This window comes from Trichosurus vulpecula, chromosome 2, assembly GCF_011100635.1.
Source record: "Trichosurus vulpecula isolate mTriVul1 chromosome 2, mTriVul1.pri, whole genome shotgun sequence".
Lineage (NCBI taxonomy): Eukaryota > Metazoa > Chordata > Mammalia > Diprotodontia > Phalangeridae > Trichosurus > Trichosurus vulpecula.
In genome coordinates this window covers 430,764,146-430,781,455 of record NC_050574.1, presented here as the reverse complement: position 1 = coordinate 430,781,455, position 17,310 = coordinate 430,764,146, and the positions used below count along the sequence as shown (strand labels likewise).

Here is a 17,310-nt window from a genome sequence, read left to right as displayed (position 1 = left end):
AATGATCAATGTGAGAGGTGGTAAACATCTGAACTAGGCTGTGTGAGTGAAGAGAAGGGAATGGAAATAAGTGATGTTGGAATATAGAATCAATAAGATAAGACAACTGATTAGTTATCAGTGAGGAGCCAAATATAACACCAAAGAAAAGAACCCAGATGACTGGAAGGAGAGTAATGCTTTTGACAGAAAAGGGAAAATTCAGAAGAAGGGTGGATTTGGAGGTAAAATAATCAGTTCTATTTTGAACATGGATATATTGGGGTAGGGAGATACTTAAGGCAGGAAGACCCATTAGCTGGCTATTATGGCAGTCCAGATGTGAAGGGATGAGGGCTGATCTAGAGTGGTGGCAGTGTTAGGGGAGACAAAGGAGTGTATTTAAGGGATGTTGCAAAGGTATGCAACAACAGTGCTACTTGCCACCACTGTGACTGTGTAAGACCAATAACACAAGCACACAGGAAGGCTGCTAGCATTGGTTTTTTGATCCGTTTTTCTAAGGAAAGCAACTTTAAGGGGTTTGCAATCTCACTTTAATTAAACATACATATATAATTCACTTAGTTCAGGGGAAAAGTCAGCACCCTGAACTTCAGAGAAAACACAAACAGAAATTATAAGCAAAAATCATAAACTGAGTAAAATAACACAGATCAACAGACAGGACTCTATCTGTCTGAACATAGCAATATATACACAGTTACCAGAGAGGGAAGCACCAACATCTGGGTTTTCAAAGCCAGGGATGCTCCTTAATGGCTACCCAGAGTCTCATCTGGTCAAATCACAAGACACTCTTCCGGTGAGTGAACCCCAAACAAAATGCTAGCCTCAGAGAACATTTACACTTCTTCAGGGTCAGAGGGCTTCACACCTTTCGAGGGCTTCACATCTCTCATGATCTAATTAGTAACAGGGTGTGGACTTTCCTATAAACAAAGGCAAGACTCAATCAAAGGCATTAGATTGCCTTAGTGCTGAGAAGCACTCCAAAACAAAAGACAACAAAAGTCCCACTTTCCTTGTCATTATAAGGTGACATAAACAGGTCTTGGCAATAGGTTGGATATGGGGGATTGGAGAGAGTGAGAAATAAAAAATTGCTCCTAGGGTGCTAGTATAGAGACTGGGAATATGGTGTTGTTCTCTAGAGCAACTAGGAAGGTAGGAGAGAGGAAAGTTTAGGTGGAAAGACAGTGAATTCTGTTTTGGATATATTGAGTTTAAAATGTCTACTGGACATCCAGTTTGAGATGTCTGAAAGGCAGTTGGAGATATGAGATTGGAGCTCAGTAGAGAGATTGGTACAAGAAAGGCAGATTTGAGAATCATCAGCATAGAGATAGTAATTAAATCCATAGGAGCTGATGAGATCACCAAGTGAAATGTTATAGATGGAGAAGAGAAGAGGGCCTAATAATAATAAAAAAGATCCTGTCTATATTCTGAAGTCAAATGTAATACCAAATAGAAGAAACAGTTTAATGAAAATGAGTTTACTTTTTTTTTTACATCTTTATGTCATCACAGTTGGAGTTTTTAAATTTTGGTTATCAGCAGGCTGTGAATGTTGATTCACATAATATATTTAATGGCTATTGCTTCTTTCTAAAGTTCTTGGAAATGAGCATTAAAGACATATGTGTGCAAACAGCCAGAATGGTTAATGATTCATGTAGCTAACAAATTAATTTTGACTCAGCTTTATTAGGTGTTGTTAGTAAGGCTGTTATTGGCTAGCTTACCATCTACTAGGGTGCTTGCCACATTGGCTGAGATCCTAGTAGATGCTGTCCATATCACAGAGACTAAATAGAGTATGTAAGGAATTTTAGCTCTTCATGGGGGTAATAGGAGAGGAAACTATTTCCATCTACCAAGACCAAACAAAAACTCTATGTTCCAAAATGAGTTTGGATTTTGCTTGTTTATTGCCACTGAACTGGTCACTGACATCTCTGAGGGGGTTTGATCAAAGGTGTGACATGACCAGATCAATGCAGAATAAAGAGGGAAGGTGGAAGGAGGCTGTTAGGAGGCTATTGCATTCTTACAGGTAGATTGTAACAAGAGACTATACTACTATTGCTGCTGCTGCTGCTACTACTACTACTATTACTTGACATTTATATAATGCTTTACACACGTTTTCTCACTGGATTTTTACAACAGTTCTGTGAGGTACATCCTCACAGATGTACCTCATTTATCCTCGTCCTCATTTAAGAGATGAGAAAAGTGATGTGCAAAGCAGTCAAGTGAACACAGAAGTGGAAAACTTGTAGATGATGGAAAGATCGAGGGTATGAACATGTTTGTGTGCAGATGAGGTAAAATGAACAAGTGTGTAATAAAAGTAAATTGATCAAGAACTGGGGATTTAGGATATTTGACATATGTCGAAGTTCCCTATCATGAGGGCAGGAGTTGGAGAGGAGGGAAAGACTGTGAACAAGACAGGAAGGAGGAAGGAAGGAGGGTGTCCTGGATTTTGTTAGATAATAGATTCTGGATCCTAGAATATTGATTGGGTGATAAATTTGGATTGAATGAACCTCAAAGAAGGAGAGGTTATTATGGTGGTAGAGAGTCACTTGCAGAAGTGACAACAGGGAGCAAGGAGTATTCTGACTTTCCCACCATTACTAGTGAGACAGTAAAGCATTCTTTTTCTACTTGTTCTTAATTGTGGAATTATTCTATTCTTTGGGGTTTAGTTGTTGAGATTCTCTTAATCCATATTATTTCTTGTTGTATTCTGAGTTTTCTTACATTTTTCCTATTTTTGACCCCAGTTCCTAGGCTGGGACTTGGTGTTAGTGCTGGGTGTTGTACCCCCTTGCATTCTTGAAGGAGTTTAAGTTATGTTATCCCTAATACAGTCTGAACATGTTTGGTATTACCTGCTACATTTCTGAATGGGGTGTCTAGTTCCTGTTCCTAGTCCCTGCCTTCTTCTGAAGATTCTACTAGAACAGCAAGCTGGACTGGCATCTGGGATTAGGGTCCAATCTCTGTTTCAATCCCTGACTTTGGTCTCTACCTTCTGGTGGTCCAAATTAGTCACTGTTCTTGGTCCTCTCTTTATCTCCTCTGTTATGTAGTTACCTTGTGTATAGTCTTTGTCCCCTTCTCCAGCCCTTTCATGTAAATATAGGATTCTGGAGATAATACTGGCATTTGGCATTTGCCTCATTTCTATCCCCTTGCCAAGTCTCCAATCTTGCCCAGTGTGATGTATGAAGAGTTCGATGGATATAATTTCTTGGTAATTAATCATTGTATTAATTATGCCTAGTGAGTAATTAATAAAAGGATTGGTCATTTGGCCATCTCTTGTGAACCAAAAACAGTTCATGGAGGTCTCTTGACTCTTATATGCCCTTGGACCAGTGGGGGTTCCTGACAAATGACAATCAACTCTATTTAGTTAACAATTGATGAGAAGAATGGATGTTATAACGAGAAGTGGACCTATTCTAATGAGGGGCTGGGGTATGTGATGCTGATCACTTAGACCCCCTCCCACCACCACCCCAACCCCCGCCTATGATAATCTAGACAAATGGGGGTCCACCTCCATTCAGCTGCCTCTTTAACTTTGGGTTTACCGACTAGATTTCCTTCTGGAAAACCAAGCCTTAAACCCAACTCTGGATTGAACAGTAGGTCCCTACCCTCTTAGCACAGAATGAATGTAAATACTAAACAGTAACTGTTTCTCTATTTTCCAGGAACCCTGAGGGTCTTTCCCTCCCAGTTTGATTTTTTTTGAGTTTTGATTAAAGGGGTCATCCCTTGATTAACTTTTTAAAGAGGTCTATTCATTGAATGGGCATTACCTTACTCACAAGTGAGAACCTGAAAAGGCCTTAGCCTGAAAGGGCCAGGGTCTCCCAATGTATCCTGGGCCATCTCCAGTCATTCTGACGAATATCTGGTCACTGGATCCAGATGGCTCTGGAGGAGAAAGTGAGGCTGGTGACCTTGCATGGCCTTCCCTCCCTCAAATCAAAGTCAACCGCAAATCATGTCATCATCTCCCTGATGTCATGGTCCTCTTCCAGAATGAAGGACAAACACAACAACTAGAACACAATGGGCTGGATTTCACTTAGATTAAAATCCCTTTACCTTTTGGTCATACTAAACTTTCCAAGTTGGGTGTGGTATGAACAAGATGAAAGAGAATGTTAAATCCAATCTCATTATCAGCCCTGTTTTTCAGGGGCTGATTTAACCTATTAGAGAATGAGGAAATAGGAAGAGAAAAAAATTCTGGATCTCCTCAATAGTAAATGGTTATTGATATAAGAGAGAAATAATCATTTCTCTTACCAGAGTATATCTTTATCCTCTATAATGGCATGGACAAGACAAAATTGAGATTCCATTGATTTTAGGTTCTGTTGACTTGTGATCACACAGATTTTAGGTCCTCCTATGGGGTGTCTGACACTCTCACTCTTTTGTCTATTTTTTGTGCATTACTGAATAGATAGTGGAGTTAACTGATGCTAACTTTTACTTTTATTGCATCATTTCTTCATTTTGTGGATTTTAGATTCTTTACTAGGATATTTGTTAAGGTAATTAGAGTGGCCTATTATCCTTTCCTTTGCCACCTTTTCCTGTAGTCCTAACTTCATCCATGCTCTATGACCAATCTAACCCTTTTTCATTCATACATGAAACAGTCCATCAGTAAGCATTTATTAAGCACTTATTGTGGCATAGATACTCTGAAAAAAATGTTGGTTGAGGGACACAAAAATAAAATGAAATTATCCTTTCCCCCAAGAAGTTTATCAGGGAGAACAATTTGCACACATATAATTAAATATAAAATACATTTTAAAGGCTGTAAAACAAATTCTTTTCAGATTTTCCCATTTTCAGACTTTAATGAATACCCTTTGAATGGGTATTCATAGATTATAAAGGATATAAACTTTTTAGTGGCCCCTGCATAAGAAAAGATTAGAAAATACTTGGAGATTGGTGAAGACAATGGGCTTGACTTTGTTACTTTTCTCTAACCATTCACTGAGGGATAGACTGAAAGTGAACATACAAAAGAGCAAACCCAGATGAGAAGGAAGCTGGGGATTTGAGTTGAATCAGTGAGAACCATGAAAAAATCCTCTGTCATGGATACTGCTTAGAAGATGACTAGCTCCAGGACCCTTGTTGGTCCTAGTGATTGGACACCAATTTCTTCCACAGCTGAATAGCAATGCCCAAGGCCAGGAACTTTGCTGAGCCTATTGCTGGAGATGATGGTGACTAGAGTCTAGCAGTGGAGCAGAATTCAATGGAGGAGTATCTAGCAAGGTCTAGGAGAACAGCATCCAGTGGATACTGTGTGGCTAAGGTTATGTGGAGATGTATTGTGATATTGGTGACCCTGAAGCCCTGCAATATCAGAGGTTTAAGTTGTTTTTCCTTATATATGCCATTTTCACATGTTTTGCCTATTTGTTTAGCCACTCTTTCTACTGATAATGCATTTATTTTTTGAAGTGTATGTTATATATTAATGGAGAAAATGATGCGTTACTACTCTTTTATAATGCCAACTTAGTAAATACCTTTGCTTTGACGTAATTTTATCTCATGAGATATAGTTTTGGGGATCCAGAATCATAGAGTAACTAAATTTGGGGCATTGTTATGGTAATTAAGGTGGGACTTTTTTTTTACATTGTCTCTTTCAGAATGCTAAAGTAATCAAGTGCCTTTGATTAAGTCTTGCTATATGTGAAACCCCAGGCCCACACCCTTTTGCTAACTAGATATGAAGCCTCAGGCCCACACCCTTTTGCTGATTAGATGTGAAGCCTTAGGGCCCTAAGAAGGGTTTTTATATTCAGAGGTTAGCCTTTTGTTTTGGGGCTCTCACTCACTGAAAGAGTGTCATGTGATTTGACCAGACAAGACTCTGGGTAGCCTCTGGAGCCCCCCTGCCCCTGCCCTGGGTTTCAGAACCCAGATGTTCATGCCTCTCTCTCTGGTAACTATGTAATTCTTTTGTCAGACAGCTAAAGACTTGTCTGTTGATAACTGTGTGTGTTTGCTCTGTTTATATTGTCTCTGTTTGTAATTTCTGTTTGTACTTTCTCTGAAGTTCAGGATGCTGTCTTTTTCCCCTGAGCTAAGTGAATGGTATAAGTATGTTTAATTAAAGTAAGATTGTTAACCCCTTAAAGTTGCTTTCTTTAGAAAAGCAGATCAAAGGACCTGTGCTAGCAGCCCTTCTGTGTGCTGGTATTGTTGGTCTTACACACCCACAACAGCTGCAACCAGCATTGTTGTTAAAGGCAGATACCTCTCTGAGTGATCCAACTTATGAGTGTGAGGTGGGAGGGTAGCTTAAAAAGGTGCTACATATGCATATGTAATTTTTTTTTTGGAGGAAGAGGCAATCATCATTAAGGGGATCAAGATGGCCTTCACAAAGGAGGTAGCATTTGATCTGAGCTTTGAATGGAGGGAGCTAGGTGGCTCAGTGCATGAAGTGCTGGGCCTAGGGTTAGGAAGACCTGCTTTTAAATAAGGCCTCAGACGTTAACTGGCTATATGTCCCTGGGCAAGTCATTTAACTTCTGTTTGCCTTAATCCACTGGAGAAGGAAGCAGCAAATCACTCCTATATCTTTGCCAAGAAAACCCCATGGACACTATTGGTGTGCTATGGTCCACAAGGTCACAAAAAGTTGGACACAACTGAATGACTGAACAATAGCAAATATTCTAAGGCATAGAAGTTGGAGGAAGTTCATATCAGGCATGGAAACAACCTGTGCAAACACAGGGCAGCAGGAGGTGAAAGAAAAAAGCAAATGGACCAGTTTGACTGGACCGTACACTTTGTGAAGGAAAGTAGTATATAATATGCCTAGATATACATACAGATATACATATATGCACACACATATATAAATCCACATGATTTACATGTATATGTACAGAGAACAGAGTACATGCACAGCCACATACATAATAACTCTGTTTCCAGACATATAACTACTCATCATCTATACGATAGCTATTTTTACCTACTTGTATTTTTCTATGCAGGTAGTTAGGCTGAGCTCTCTTGAGTGATTATAAATCTCATTTAGGAAACTCTGTAGTGTTATGGGACTTGATGCAAACAACATAATGCCACTCACAAAAAGGAGCATATGGAGGACTTCACAGTCTATAAGGAACTTCTTCCTCTTCTAGTCTATTCTGCATTATGTTATCCAGTTCATGGAGACCATAGATTGTCTTGTTACCCCTTTACTTTTTGTGTCTTTCATGAGATTTCCAGCTTCTTGAATGTTAAATTTGATCTTCCTTTTCTATCTCCCCTTCCTGGATCTCAACCAACCAACCAACCAACCAACCAATTAATAACCCTTTTAAAAGCATCTATTATGTGTCAGACACTGTGCTAGGCTCTGAGGGTATCATTACAAAATTTGAAATAATCCATTCTTGTAAGAAGCTTACTTTCTAGTAGAAAATAGAAATGTTTCCTCATATGCAAAAGGATGGGACAGGGACCAGGTAATCTCGTATGTTTCTTCCAACATTAAATTCAATGATCTTTGAGCTCAGATTTTGTCAATTTGGACAAATGCTTCATATGATTAGATCATTTTATAGAAAAATAACTGACCAATGAAGATAGAAATATTGATAGCAATGCCATAACATAAAAATTTACTTCTTTAAAATTTTAAAAAATTATGATTCAGGAAATATCAAAAATCAGTTTAAAATAAGTAAGCTCTATTTATGGAGTAAGAGCTCTATTGACAGACAATATTTGCCAAAATATTATAACTATATTTTGATTTCTTAACTTATGGTTAGAACAGCCAGATTTTCTAAATATAGCCATCATATAATCTCTGGAGTTTTTTGATTTAGTAAGAGAATTTAAATGTTGGTTGTACAGTGTCAATCTGTTTTTAGAATTCCATTACTAAGGCCCCTATTATAGCAATCAGTAACATATTGATTATCCATCTAGATACTTAATGTTACATTTGACATAAACTGATATTTTCTACAGATTTCTTGGCAAAATCATCCAAGATGCTTTGATTAGATTTAACTTATCTCAAATATAATATAAAGGTAGAATACCAAGGAATTAATATGTTTTCACAGAAAAGCAGCAGTTAAAAATAATAGAGCAAGCAGTAAAATAATATGAAGGAGAGATCTTCACCTTGAAATGAATACATAATTAGACTGAGATGAATGTGACTGCAGAGAGAATTTCAAGATTGTAATCTTTTCTGTTTTAGACTTTACCTTTGAGATAGAGGAAATTTACTGATGAGAAATTGACATTGTTCACCTTGGTTAACAGCATAGAGCAAATTTGGTAGTATTAAAATGGAGGACTTTTGATTACCTCTCCAATATATTTGTTCAAACATTTATTTTATTCTGTTTTATTGATACACTTTTTTCATATCAGCTATGTATTTTGATATCACCATCTAACCCTTCCCCCAAAACCTTTCTGTTGTCATAAAGTAAAAAAGTTAAGCAAAACCAACACAGTGATTTCATGTGAACTTTCCAAACTCATGGTTCCCATGGTTCATCATCATTAATTCAAGACCATATTGGACCTTGTCTTTGTTGTGCGTTCAGCTCACATTTTAGTCATTGTATATATTATTCGAATTCTGCTTTTTTCCTCCTTTGCATCAGTTTGTATATACTCTTTGTAACTCAGAATTCCTAATTGTCCTAATTTCTTATGTGCCATAATATTTCATTACATTAATATAACATATAATATGAAAATATATGTTATATGATTTTACATGTATAATTGATATCGTGCTTCTCAGTGGGTGGAGGAGGGGATGGATGGTAAGAATTTGGGACTCAAATTTAAAAAGGATGCATATTTAAAATAAATAATTTATTAAAAACCATTAATATAGCTCAATTCTGCCATTCTCTAATTGGTAAACACCTACTTTCTTTCTTTTCAACTTTGCTACCATAAAAAAGATTTCTATACCTATTTTGATATTTATGGGATGTCTTTCTCTGTATTACCTCATTGGAGTATATGCCCAGAGGTAGGATTGGTAGGACAAAGGGTATGAATAATTTAATAACTTTTTTCAAATAATTCTAATTTTTTGTTCAAAATAGTTCAACCAATTCATAGCTCCACTAACTTCATTAGTATGCTTGTCTTCACTTAGAATTTTGAGCACTGACTTTTCCATCTTTTATCATATCTTTCATTTTAAAAGGTGTGAGGTGAAACCTTAGAGATGTTGTAATATGCATTTTTCTTTTTTTTTTTGGCAGGGCAATTGGGATTAAGTGACTTGCCCAAGGTCACACAGCTAGTACACGTGTCAAGTATCTGAGGCTGAATTTGAACTCAGGTCCTCCTGACTCCATGGCTGGTGCTCTACTCACTGCGCCACCTAGCTGCCCCTGCATTTTCCTTATTAGTGATTTGGGGAAAATTTTTCAAGTATTTGTTCGTGTTTTATAATTCTTTTGATAATGATTCAGAGTCCTTGATCATTTATGCTTTGGGGAATTGATCTAATTCTTTTACATTCATGTGTATTCTCTATATATCTGGGCCTTTATTCAAGGTATTTGTTTGGAGATTTTCCTTCCTTTCCTAATTCTGGTTGCATTTGTGTAAAACTTCATAACTTTTTATATAACTGAAATTGTATATTTTGTTTCTTGTAAACTCTTCTATTCCTTTTTTCATTTTAAATCTTCTGCCTATTAAAGATCTGCAAAATTTTTCTTTCTCTTCTTTTACTGTTTTACAATGGTACTTTTAATATTTGGACCACATGTCCTTTTAGAGATTATTTTGGTATATGATGTAAGAGTCACATTCTTGGCATTAATCTTGATTCTTCATTTTCCTTCACCCTTCATGTCCAATCATTCGCCAAATCTCAATATTTCTCCGTCCACCACATCTTTCCCATCTAATAGCCTGTTCTCTTTACTCATACAGCTCCCAACTTAGTTCAGGTCCTTATCATCTTCTCTTCTCTATATTATTGTAGTGGCCTCTAATTGTTCTCCTTTCCTTGAGTCTTTCCCCACTCCAATCCCTTCTCCATACAGCTACCAAAATGATTTTTCTTAAATTCTGATTGGAACTTGTTATTTTTACTCAATAAACACCAGTACCTTTCTTTATTGTCTTCAAAACATTGTCCAAATCTAGTTTTCCAGCCTCATTTTACATTTATCCTCCTACCATGTGCTTTACTTTGGCCGGTCTGACCTTCCTTCTGATCCTCATAGATGCCATCCCATCTCCCTCTTTGTCCCTTTTCTCTGGGCATTTCCCCAAGCCTAGAAACCATTCTGTCCTTACTTTCACTGCAAATAATCCCTCTCCTTTAAGGCTCAGCTCAAGCACCCATTTCTACATAAGTCTTTTCTAACCCACAGATGACATTTTTTATTCTGTTTATGCTGACATGTGTTGACGTTGTATTCCCTGACAGAATACAAGCTCTCTGAGGTTAGAGATAGTTTCTATAGTGACTATCACAGTGCCTGGCACACTGGTGCTTATTAATGCATAAGGATGGGTTGTTTTGAAAATGCTAGTCTAAACCAATTTTTTTTTTAGCCAAACTGCCTTCTAATTTTTCAGAAGGTCTTGTCAAATAGGGATTCCTTACTCCATTAGTTTGATTTCTTGGGTTTATCAAACATTAGGACATTGTGTTTGTTTACTTTTATGTCTTGCTTATTTATTCTTTTCTGATGATCTACTTTTCTGTTTTTTAGAGATAAGGATAGGGATAGGACCTGTGATTTCATTTGTATAGGGAACTCTGAGATAAAGAACTCTCTTTTCCCATGCAGGTCAGCATGTTCACTGCAACTCATCCTCTTAGAGTCACCTAGATCACTGTGAGCCCAAGTGACTTGCCCAAAGTGTCACAACTAGAATGTGTCAGAGGTCTTAGCCTAGGTCTTCCTGCCTAGGTATCAGGGATGGATGAATTTTAATGCTGCTAGACTTATACCTACTCCCCACCCCCCTCACCCCTAACTAGAGCACAGCATCTCAGCTGAAAAGGTGGCTCAGCTGGGCTTATTCCTCACAAGGAACATTCTGAATAGATCTGCTGAATAGTACAGTCCAGGGAGGGTTGGGAGGGTTGTTCATCATCTGTGCTGAATAGGTCTATTTCTTCTACATCCCTTAGGCTAATTGTTCTATGGGCAGCTACAGCCTCGGGGTCAGCTGGGTGTTATTTTGCTTTTTAAGCTGTGGTGTTATAGTGCTTTTATCAGCTTGTGTGCTATTGTGCTCTTTCAGAAAGAGCAGAAACCCTTAGCCTAGGATGGGCAGAAATTTCTTTATTCTTACTCTCTCAGGAGGGACCACACCCAAATTTATGGTGACAATTTGCAGATTCCTGTTGGGTCTTATGCAAATAAGTGTCTGGAGCTAAAGATATTGTGTCAATCTGTGTCCTGGGTCAAATTAATTTTCTTTATTGGTCTTTCCTTATGAAAACATTAGAATCCCATCCTACGTTTGTAATGCTTTAAGTTTAAAGCATCAATGACTCAACCAGTCAGTAAATACTTATTGTCTACTATATATCAGGGTATTGTGCTAGATGCTGAAAAGAGAAATACAAAAATGAGACAGTCTCTTTCCTCATGAAGCATATATTCTACTAGTATTTGAATTATGCCATGAAATAAAGCTATGGTATTAGATTTCAGTCAGATTGTGGAAGATTTTGTATTTTATCTTGGTGACTAATGGAGAATCACTGAAGATTTTAGTAGAGTACTTTAGCAGTGCTGTGAAGGATGGATTGTGGTGGGGAGAGCTGGAGGTAAGGAAACCAGGTATTAGCCTGGACAAAAAGTGGTGAGGTCCTCAACTAGGACAATGTAGATGGAAAGGGGAAGAATTCAGAGGTAGTTTTTGACAGGAACTGGCAATCGATTCAAAGAGGGGTGAAGGAAAAAGGAAGACAGGAATGATCCCCATGCTTCAAGTTTGGGTGACTGGGGAGATTAGTAATAAAAATCAACATAGGTTAGGTAGAGGGAAAGGTTTGGGAGATATTAATCCTTGTGAAGTTAAGACTTGCCCAAAAACCTGATTGTTTTAGTTTTAGATGGTGGATATTTGAAGTGGCAACAGAACATCCATGTGATGTCCAACAAAAAAACTGAGATGTGGGGTAAGATCTCAAGTGAGAAGGAGTTAGCGGCTTCAGATTCATCTGCATAAGAGCTATAATTGGAGCTTTCAGAATAGCTGAGATTATACAGTGAAAGAAGAAAAACAGGTCAAAAAGAAAAGTAGGAATTTGGCATAAGCAAAAAATGAACAGATTTGTGTTCAACCTAAGAACTTTCTAATATAGATAGGCAGAAGGCCTGCCACTGGAAATATTCAAGCAAAGCCTCTATTAGAGTTGCTGGAGAAAGTGAGATGAGCTAACTTTGGAGTTTCTTCTGACTTTTAAATTTTTCATATCCTATGAGTACATGAGATTCATATGTGTGGTACATATAAACACATGACTATTTTAAAACTAAAGTTAAATCTAATTTCCATTGTGTTTTAAAGTATTTCAAGAACAAAAAATTAGTTTTGAACATTTTATGTGATACTGTAATTACATATATTTCCCTGTAAGACTTAGTCATAATTCATGCCTAAAAATATATATTTAAATGCTATCACAAAAAAGTGGAAAAAATTATAACACTAACTTCAGTGGATAAAGTATTGCAATTTTCCTTTGCATTTAGGTTTGCGATACAGATTACTGCAGTAGCAGAAAACTGTGTCCTTACTATTTATCCATACTTGGCATATCATATTGATGATCAAAAAATTATGTTGAAGCAAGGTAAGTTATTTACTTTAGTATGTTTTTTTTTAACCTGCCAAGATTTACCTGGTATTTAAGAGAGATATCCTATGCTAAAAATAAAAGAGAGAAATCCATTTCTTACCATTTCTCCATTTGAGTCATATTGATTGTGCAGTGTGAGCAGTAACTACAAAAAAAGAGATAATAGAAATATAAATTTGAAAATATGCAAAGTAGCGAGTCTCAAAAACTACTTTGAACAGTGAAGATTTCTGTGAAACAGATTATAGCCAGGTCTAATCTTTCCTTTAGAAGTCATCAATAATAGTAATAATCAACCATATTAACATAGGATCTTAAAGTTTACAAAGCACGTTACAGACATTACCTCATTAGAGCTTCATCACAACTTGTTGAGGTAGGTATTTTGGGTGTTGTTGGATCTTCCATGATCCATATGACCTTTTGCTGGAACCTCAACCTTTCTAGGCCTCAGTTTCCCTATCTGTAAAATGAAAAGTTTGGACTAGTTGACCTCTAAAGTGCCTTCCCATTCTTAAGTCTATGATCCTAATTGAACAAATGAGGAAACTGCTACAGATTAAAAAGTTTACTCATGGTCACATAGCTTGTAAGTGTGAGAGCCAAGATTTGAACCCAGGTCTTCCAGACTCTTAAGTCAAACACTCTATCCACTATCCTGTGCTACCTCTCAAAGAAGTCTGATTTGTTTCAGGGTAGCAATATCTGCATTAGGGCAGTTTAAAGAAAATTTATATTCATATAGTTTTGGAATGGTCCTTTGGGTCCTTAATTAGTAATAAGAATAGCTAACAGCCTTGTAAGGAGATGCTATAATGTTATGCCTCTCTTGCAAATGAAAAATTGAAGCTCTGAGAGATAAAGCGACTTGCCCAGGGTCATATACTAACACACAAGTGTTTGAGGCAGGATTTGAACTCAGGTTTTCCTGGTCAACATTCAATTATCTACCCACATTGGCACCTGGGGGCCAGCCCTAGATAAAATCATGTAGTAGGATGTTTGTCTCCATGCTATTCCCTTTCCTCTGGTATTACCTTATTCAATACATTTCAATTTAATTCAATTTAGCTCAAGGAAACATAGTACAGTATCATTGAAATTGTCATCAGCTGACTTAGTAAACCTTATTCCCTATGTGTCATGGGACATTAATTAACTTTCCCTAACCTCACTTTCCTCATTTTTATAATTAAGATTTTGTTCACGTTTTTTTATATAAGGCTTCTGTAGATGATTCCTTCAGTGTGCTGGATTGGAGGACTTTTATTTAATAACAAAAAAAACACAGTAACTATGCAAAAGATGTACAAAAAGAAAATGACTGACTCCTTGTCCTGAAGAAATTTACATTCTAATAGAAGGGATATGATATGTATGCACATAATTATAGTGAAAGGTTGGATATCATCAATGAAAAGGAGACTTCCACACAAAGTGTTATCAGGAATTTGAGGAAGGAGAGATCACATTTAGCCAGAGTATAGAATCAATCACAGACTCAATCAACCAATTAAGACTTACTGGAGTAGCTGGCATCTGAGTTTGTCCCTGATGGAAAAGAAGTATTTCAGATAGAAATGGATGAAAAGTGGACTGAGAGAGAGGAAAACCATGAGAGTCCAGTGTTATGGAAACCCAGAGAGAAAAGAATACCAAGACAAGAAAGTCATCATCAGGGCCTAATGCAGCGAAGAAGTGAAGAAATAATACAACAGAAAAAAAGGCCATGGGATTTGGTGATAAAGAAATCATTACGAAACTTCATGAAACTGCTTCAGTAACAACTTAGTGTGTAATATGACCTGCCACTTTGAGCAGAGGAACAAAGAAAAGGGTAGAGTTCTTTATGGACAATCGAGCAATTTTTAAATATCACAGATTTGGTTAGTAAAAAGGTGTGGCTGGTTACTAGCCTTTTAATATCATGATTTAAGTCTTAGCTAATACTCCAAAGAGTTAGTAAGCATAGAAAGACTTAAAACGTATTTTAACATGCTAGTTTCAATTACTATTCATTCTCTTATCATAGTAATGTATTTCTGTTTTATTTAATGTTTACATTAAATGTTACATCAAATATAACTAAATCAGATAAATAAATTAACATATATTTTTAAATATTCATGTAATTCCTTTGTTTAATATTTAAGATAAATTTTAAAATGTTTCCCTTCAAATAAAAAAATGTTATATATAAGATGAAACCCAATGTGACTGCTTAGTAGAGCTGAAAGCACTGAAAGACCATATTTAATTCATATAACAAATATTTCTTATTTTTTCTCCCAGAACACTAAAATGAGAGTTGGTGTGAGAAATACAATTCTAAGCTTTTAATCTAGCATAGTGTTAAAAATTAAAATGATTGAATAAAAATAATCATTCTTCTTGTAGGAATAAGGGGTTTTTTAGATGCTATGTGAGAGCAGTGATATGATCACTATCAGAATATATATATATATATATATATGTGTGTGTGTGTGTGTGTGTGTGTGTATCTGTAAAAGAAAAATGATGAATGACTTATTGAGTGTTACATAAACTCTTTTAATACTTATTCCAGAATATTTATCTGACTCAATACTGGCAATTTATTTTTCATAGATAAGGAGAAATACTCTCATTCTTCAACCAAGGGAATAATGAATCTCACTTTCCCCCCGAGAATACTATCTCCCACCGATAGCACCAGTACCAGTACTAGTGATTCTGAAGTGCTCCATCAAGACTCCCTTTTCAGTATGTTATAAAGCTATTGTTTACCTCTAAAACCGAATCTATGTAACATTGAATTTGTAAACTCATTTTTGTGATACAGCTTGCTTAACCAATGTAGTTTGAAAAAAATATAGTTAATTCTCTATCATTCTTAGATGGGCCATCTGCTCTATGGATTATCTCTATTGAACAGAGCCAGGTACAGAATATGACTGTGGGCACATATAATACTTTCCAATAATAAACATATTTAATTCAAAAGCTCTAAAATGCATTATTTGATATTATTTATAATTTCTGCTGGTCTTCTTGAGTATGGATAGTTAGGTGTTGACTATAATTCTTTCTTTGAATTGAACCAAGTGAAATTAAGTTCAGTATGTTTTGCACAGGCAGACAGTATGTGACATTTTACTTTATTTGAAATGAATTGCGTTATTGTAATTATTGTTTTAGTTAAAAGGGAAGTATTTGTGTAATTGAAAGGATGCCTGTTGGCATTGGTGTCCTAATTAATGTTTTCTCCTGATTGGAATTTTATAGATATTTAACTTATATTTTCAGGAAAGTGAGAAGCATTCTTTGGTGAAAATATTTTCACATCACATATTTCATAAGAATAAAGTTTTATTCTCTCAGTTAAAATCTATGTGGTTCTACATCACTTCTGTTTGAAAGTTTCCAAAATATTTTGTTTGTGTTCCAGACAGTGTTAACTGGCTCAAAATTTCTACTAAGTGAGCTAAGAATAATTTATAGTAAGATGGGGACAGTAAAATCTCTACCTTGACATAAGTGAGCCAAATTCTGTTAAATGATATTTTGGTAAATACTGTAACTTAATATTGGTAGCAATCAATGATATCCATTCCTACTCTTGAGTATAAGTAATGCAATTAATGGACAATTAACTTTTTGGGGGGAGGGGACTTTGCTAATGTTTAATATGTTCCGTAAGTATGATATGTTTGTTGAAGGAAACAAAATATTCTTAACAAATACCTGTAAATTTTTAGGTATTGATATGGTATGTGAAAATTCACCATTGCAAGGAAGTGAAAAACCTAAGACAGAAGAAAATGAATACGTGGGTGTGAAACAGGGTCAATATTTTTTTCCTGATGAAGACAAAAAGGAATATCCATTTTTTGAGAAAGTTGTAACTGCAGTTCAGACATGGTTTAGTCTCTTTGGTTGGTCTCAAGGACTCAATCCTATTTCTGTTCCAGAGAGTATAAGAAGGTGAGGATAATTATGATCATCCAGTTACCATGTTGAACCAATATAATAAACTACGAACTTATCGTAGAGATAATTTAAAACAAAAAATTGTTGAAATACTCTAGAATAAGTGGATAAAAATATAAAATTATCCTTAACAAGCTTAATAAAATTGTATATGCAAAAACACATTTATATCTAATAGGAATTCAACTACATTGCTTAGCATGCATAAACATTTATTTTTTCCATTTTACTAATCCTTACCAGCTGTGTGACCTTTTCCAACTCACTTAACCACTCTGAGACCCCATCTGTTAAAAGAGCAACTGTATCTAGTGATATATAAATTCCTTTCCAAGTCTAACAGTCTATGACTGGGACCTTTTAGTGTAATAAAGGTTGGCTTTATTTACCTCTCTGGTGATGTGAGAAACATGGAGAAT

At 36.0% G+C, this 17,310-nt stretch overlaps 1 protein-coding gene across 1 annotated transcript in view; it reads left to right on the top strand.

Annotated features, from left to right (window-relative positions):
• The window catches only part of CFAP47 (cilia and flagella associated protein 47), a 965,255-nt gene that overhangs the window by 219,627 nt on the left and 728,318 nt on the right, over positions 1-17,310 (top strand). Inside the window, exons 29-30 of the mRNA XM_036744194.1 lie at positions 12,816-12,916; positions 16,660-16,885. Of these exons, the coding sequence (XP_036600089.1) occupies positions 12,816-12,916; positions 16,660-16,885 (327 nt within the window). The remainder of the gene's footprint in view (positions 1-12,815; positions 12,917-16,659; positions 16,886-17,310) is intronic.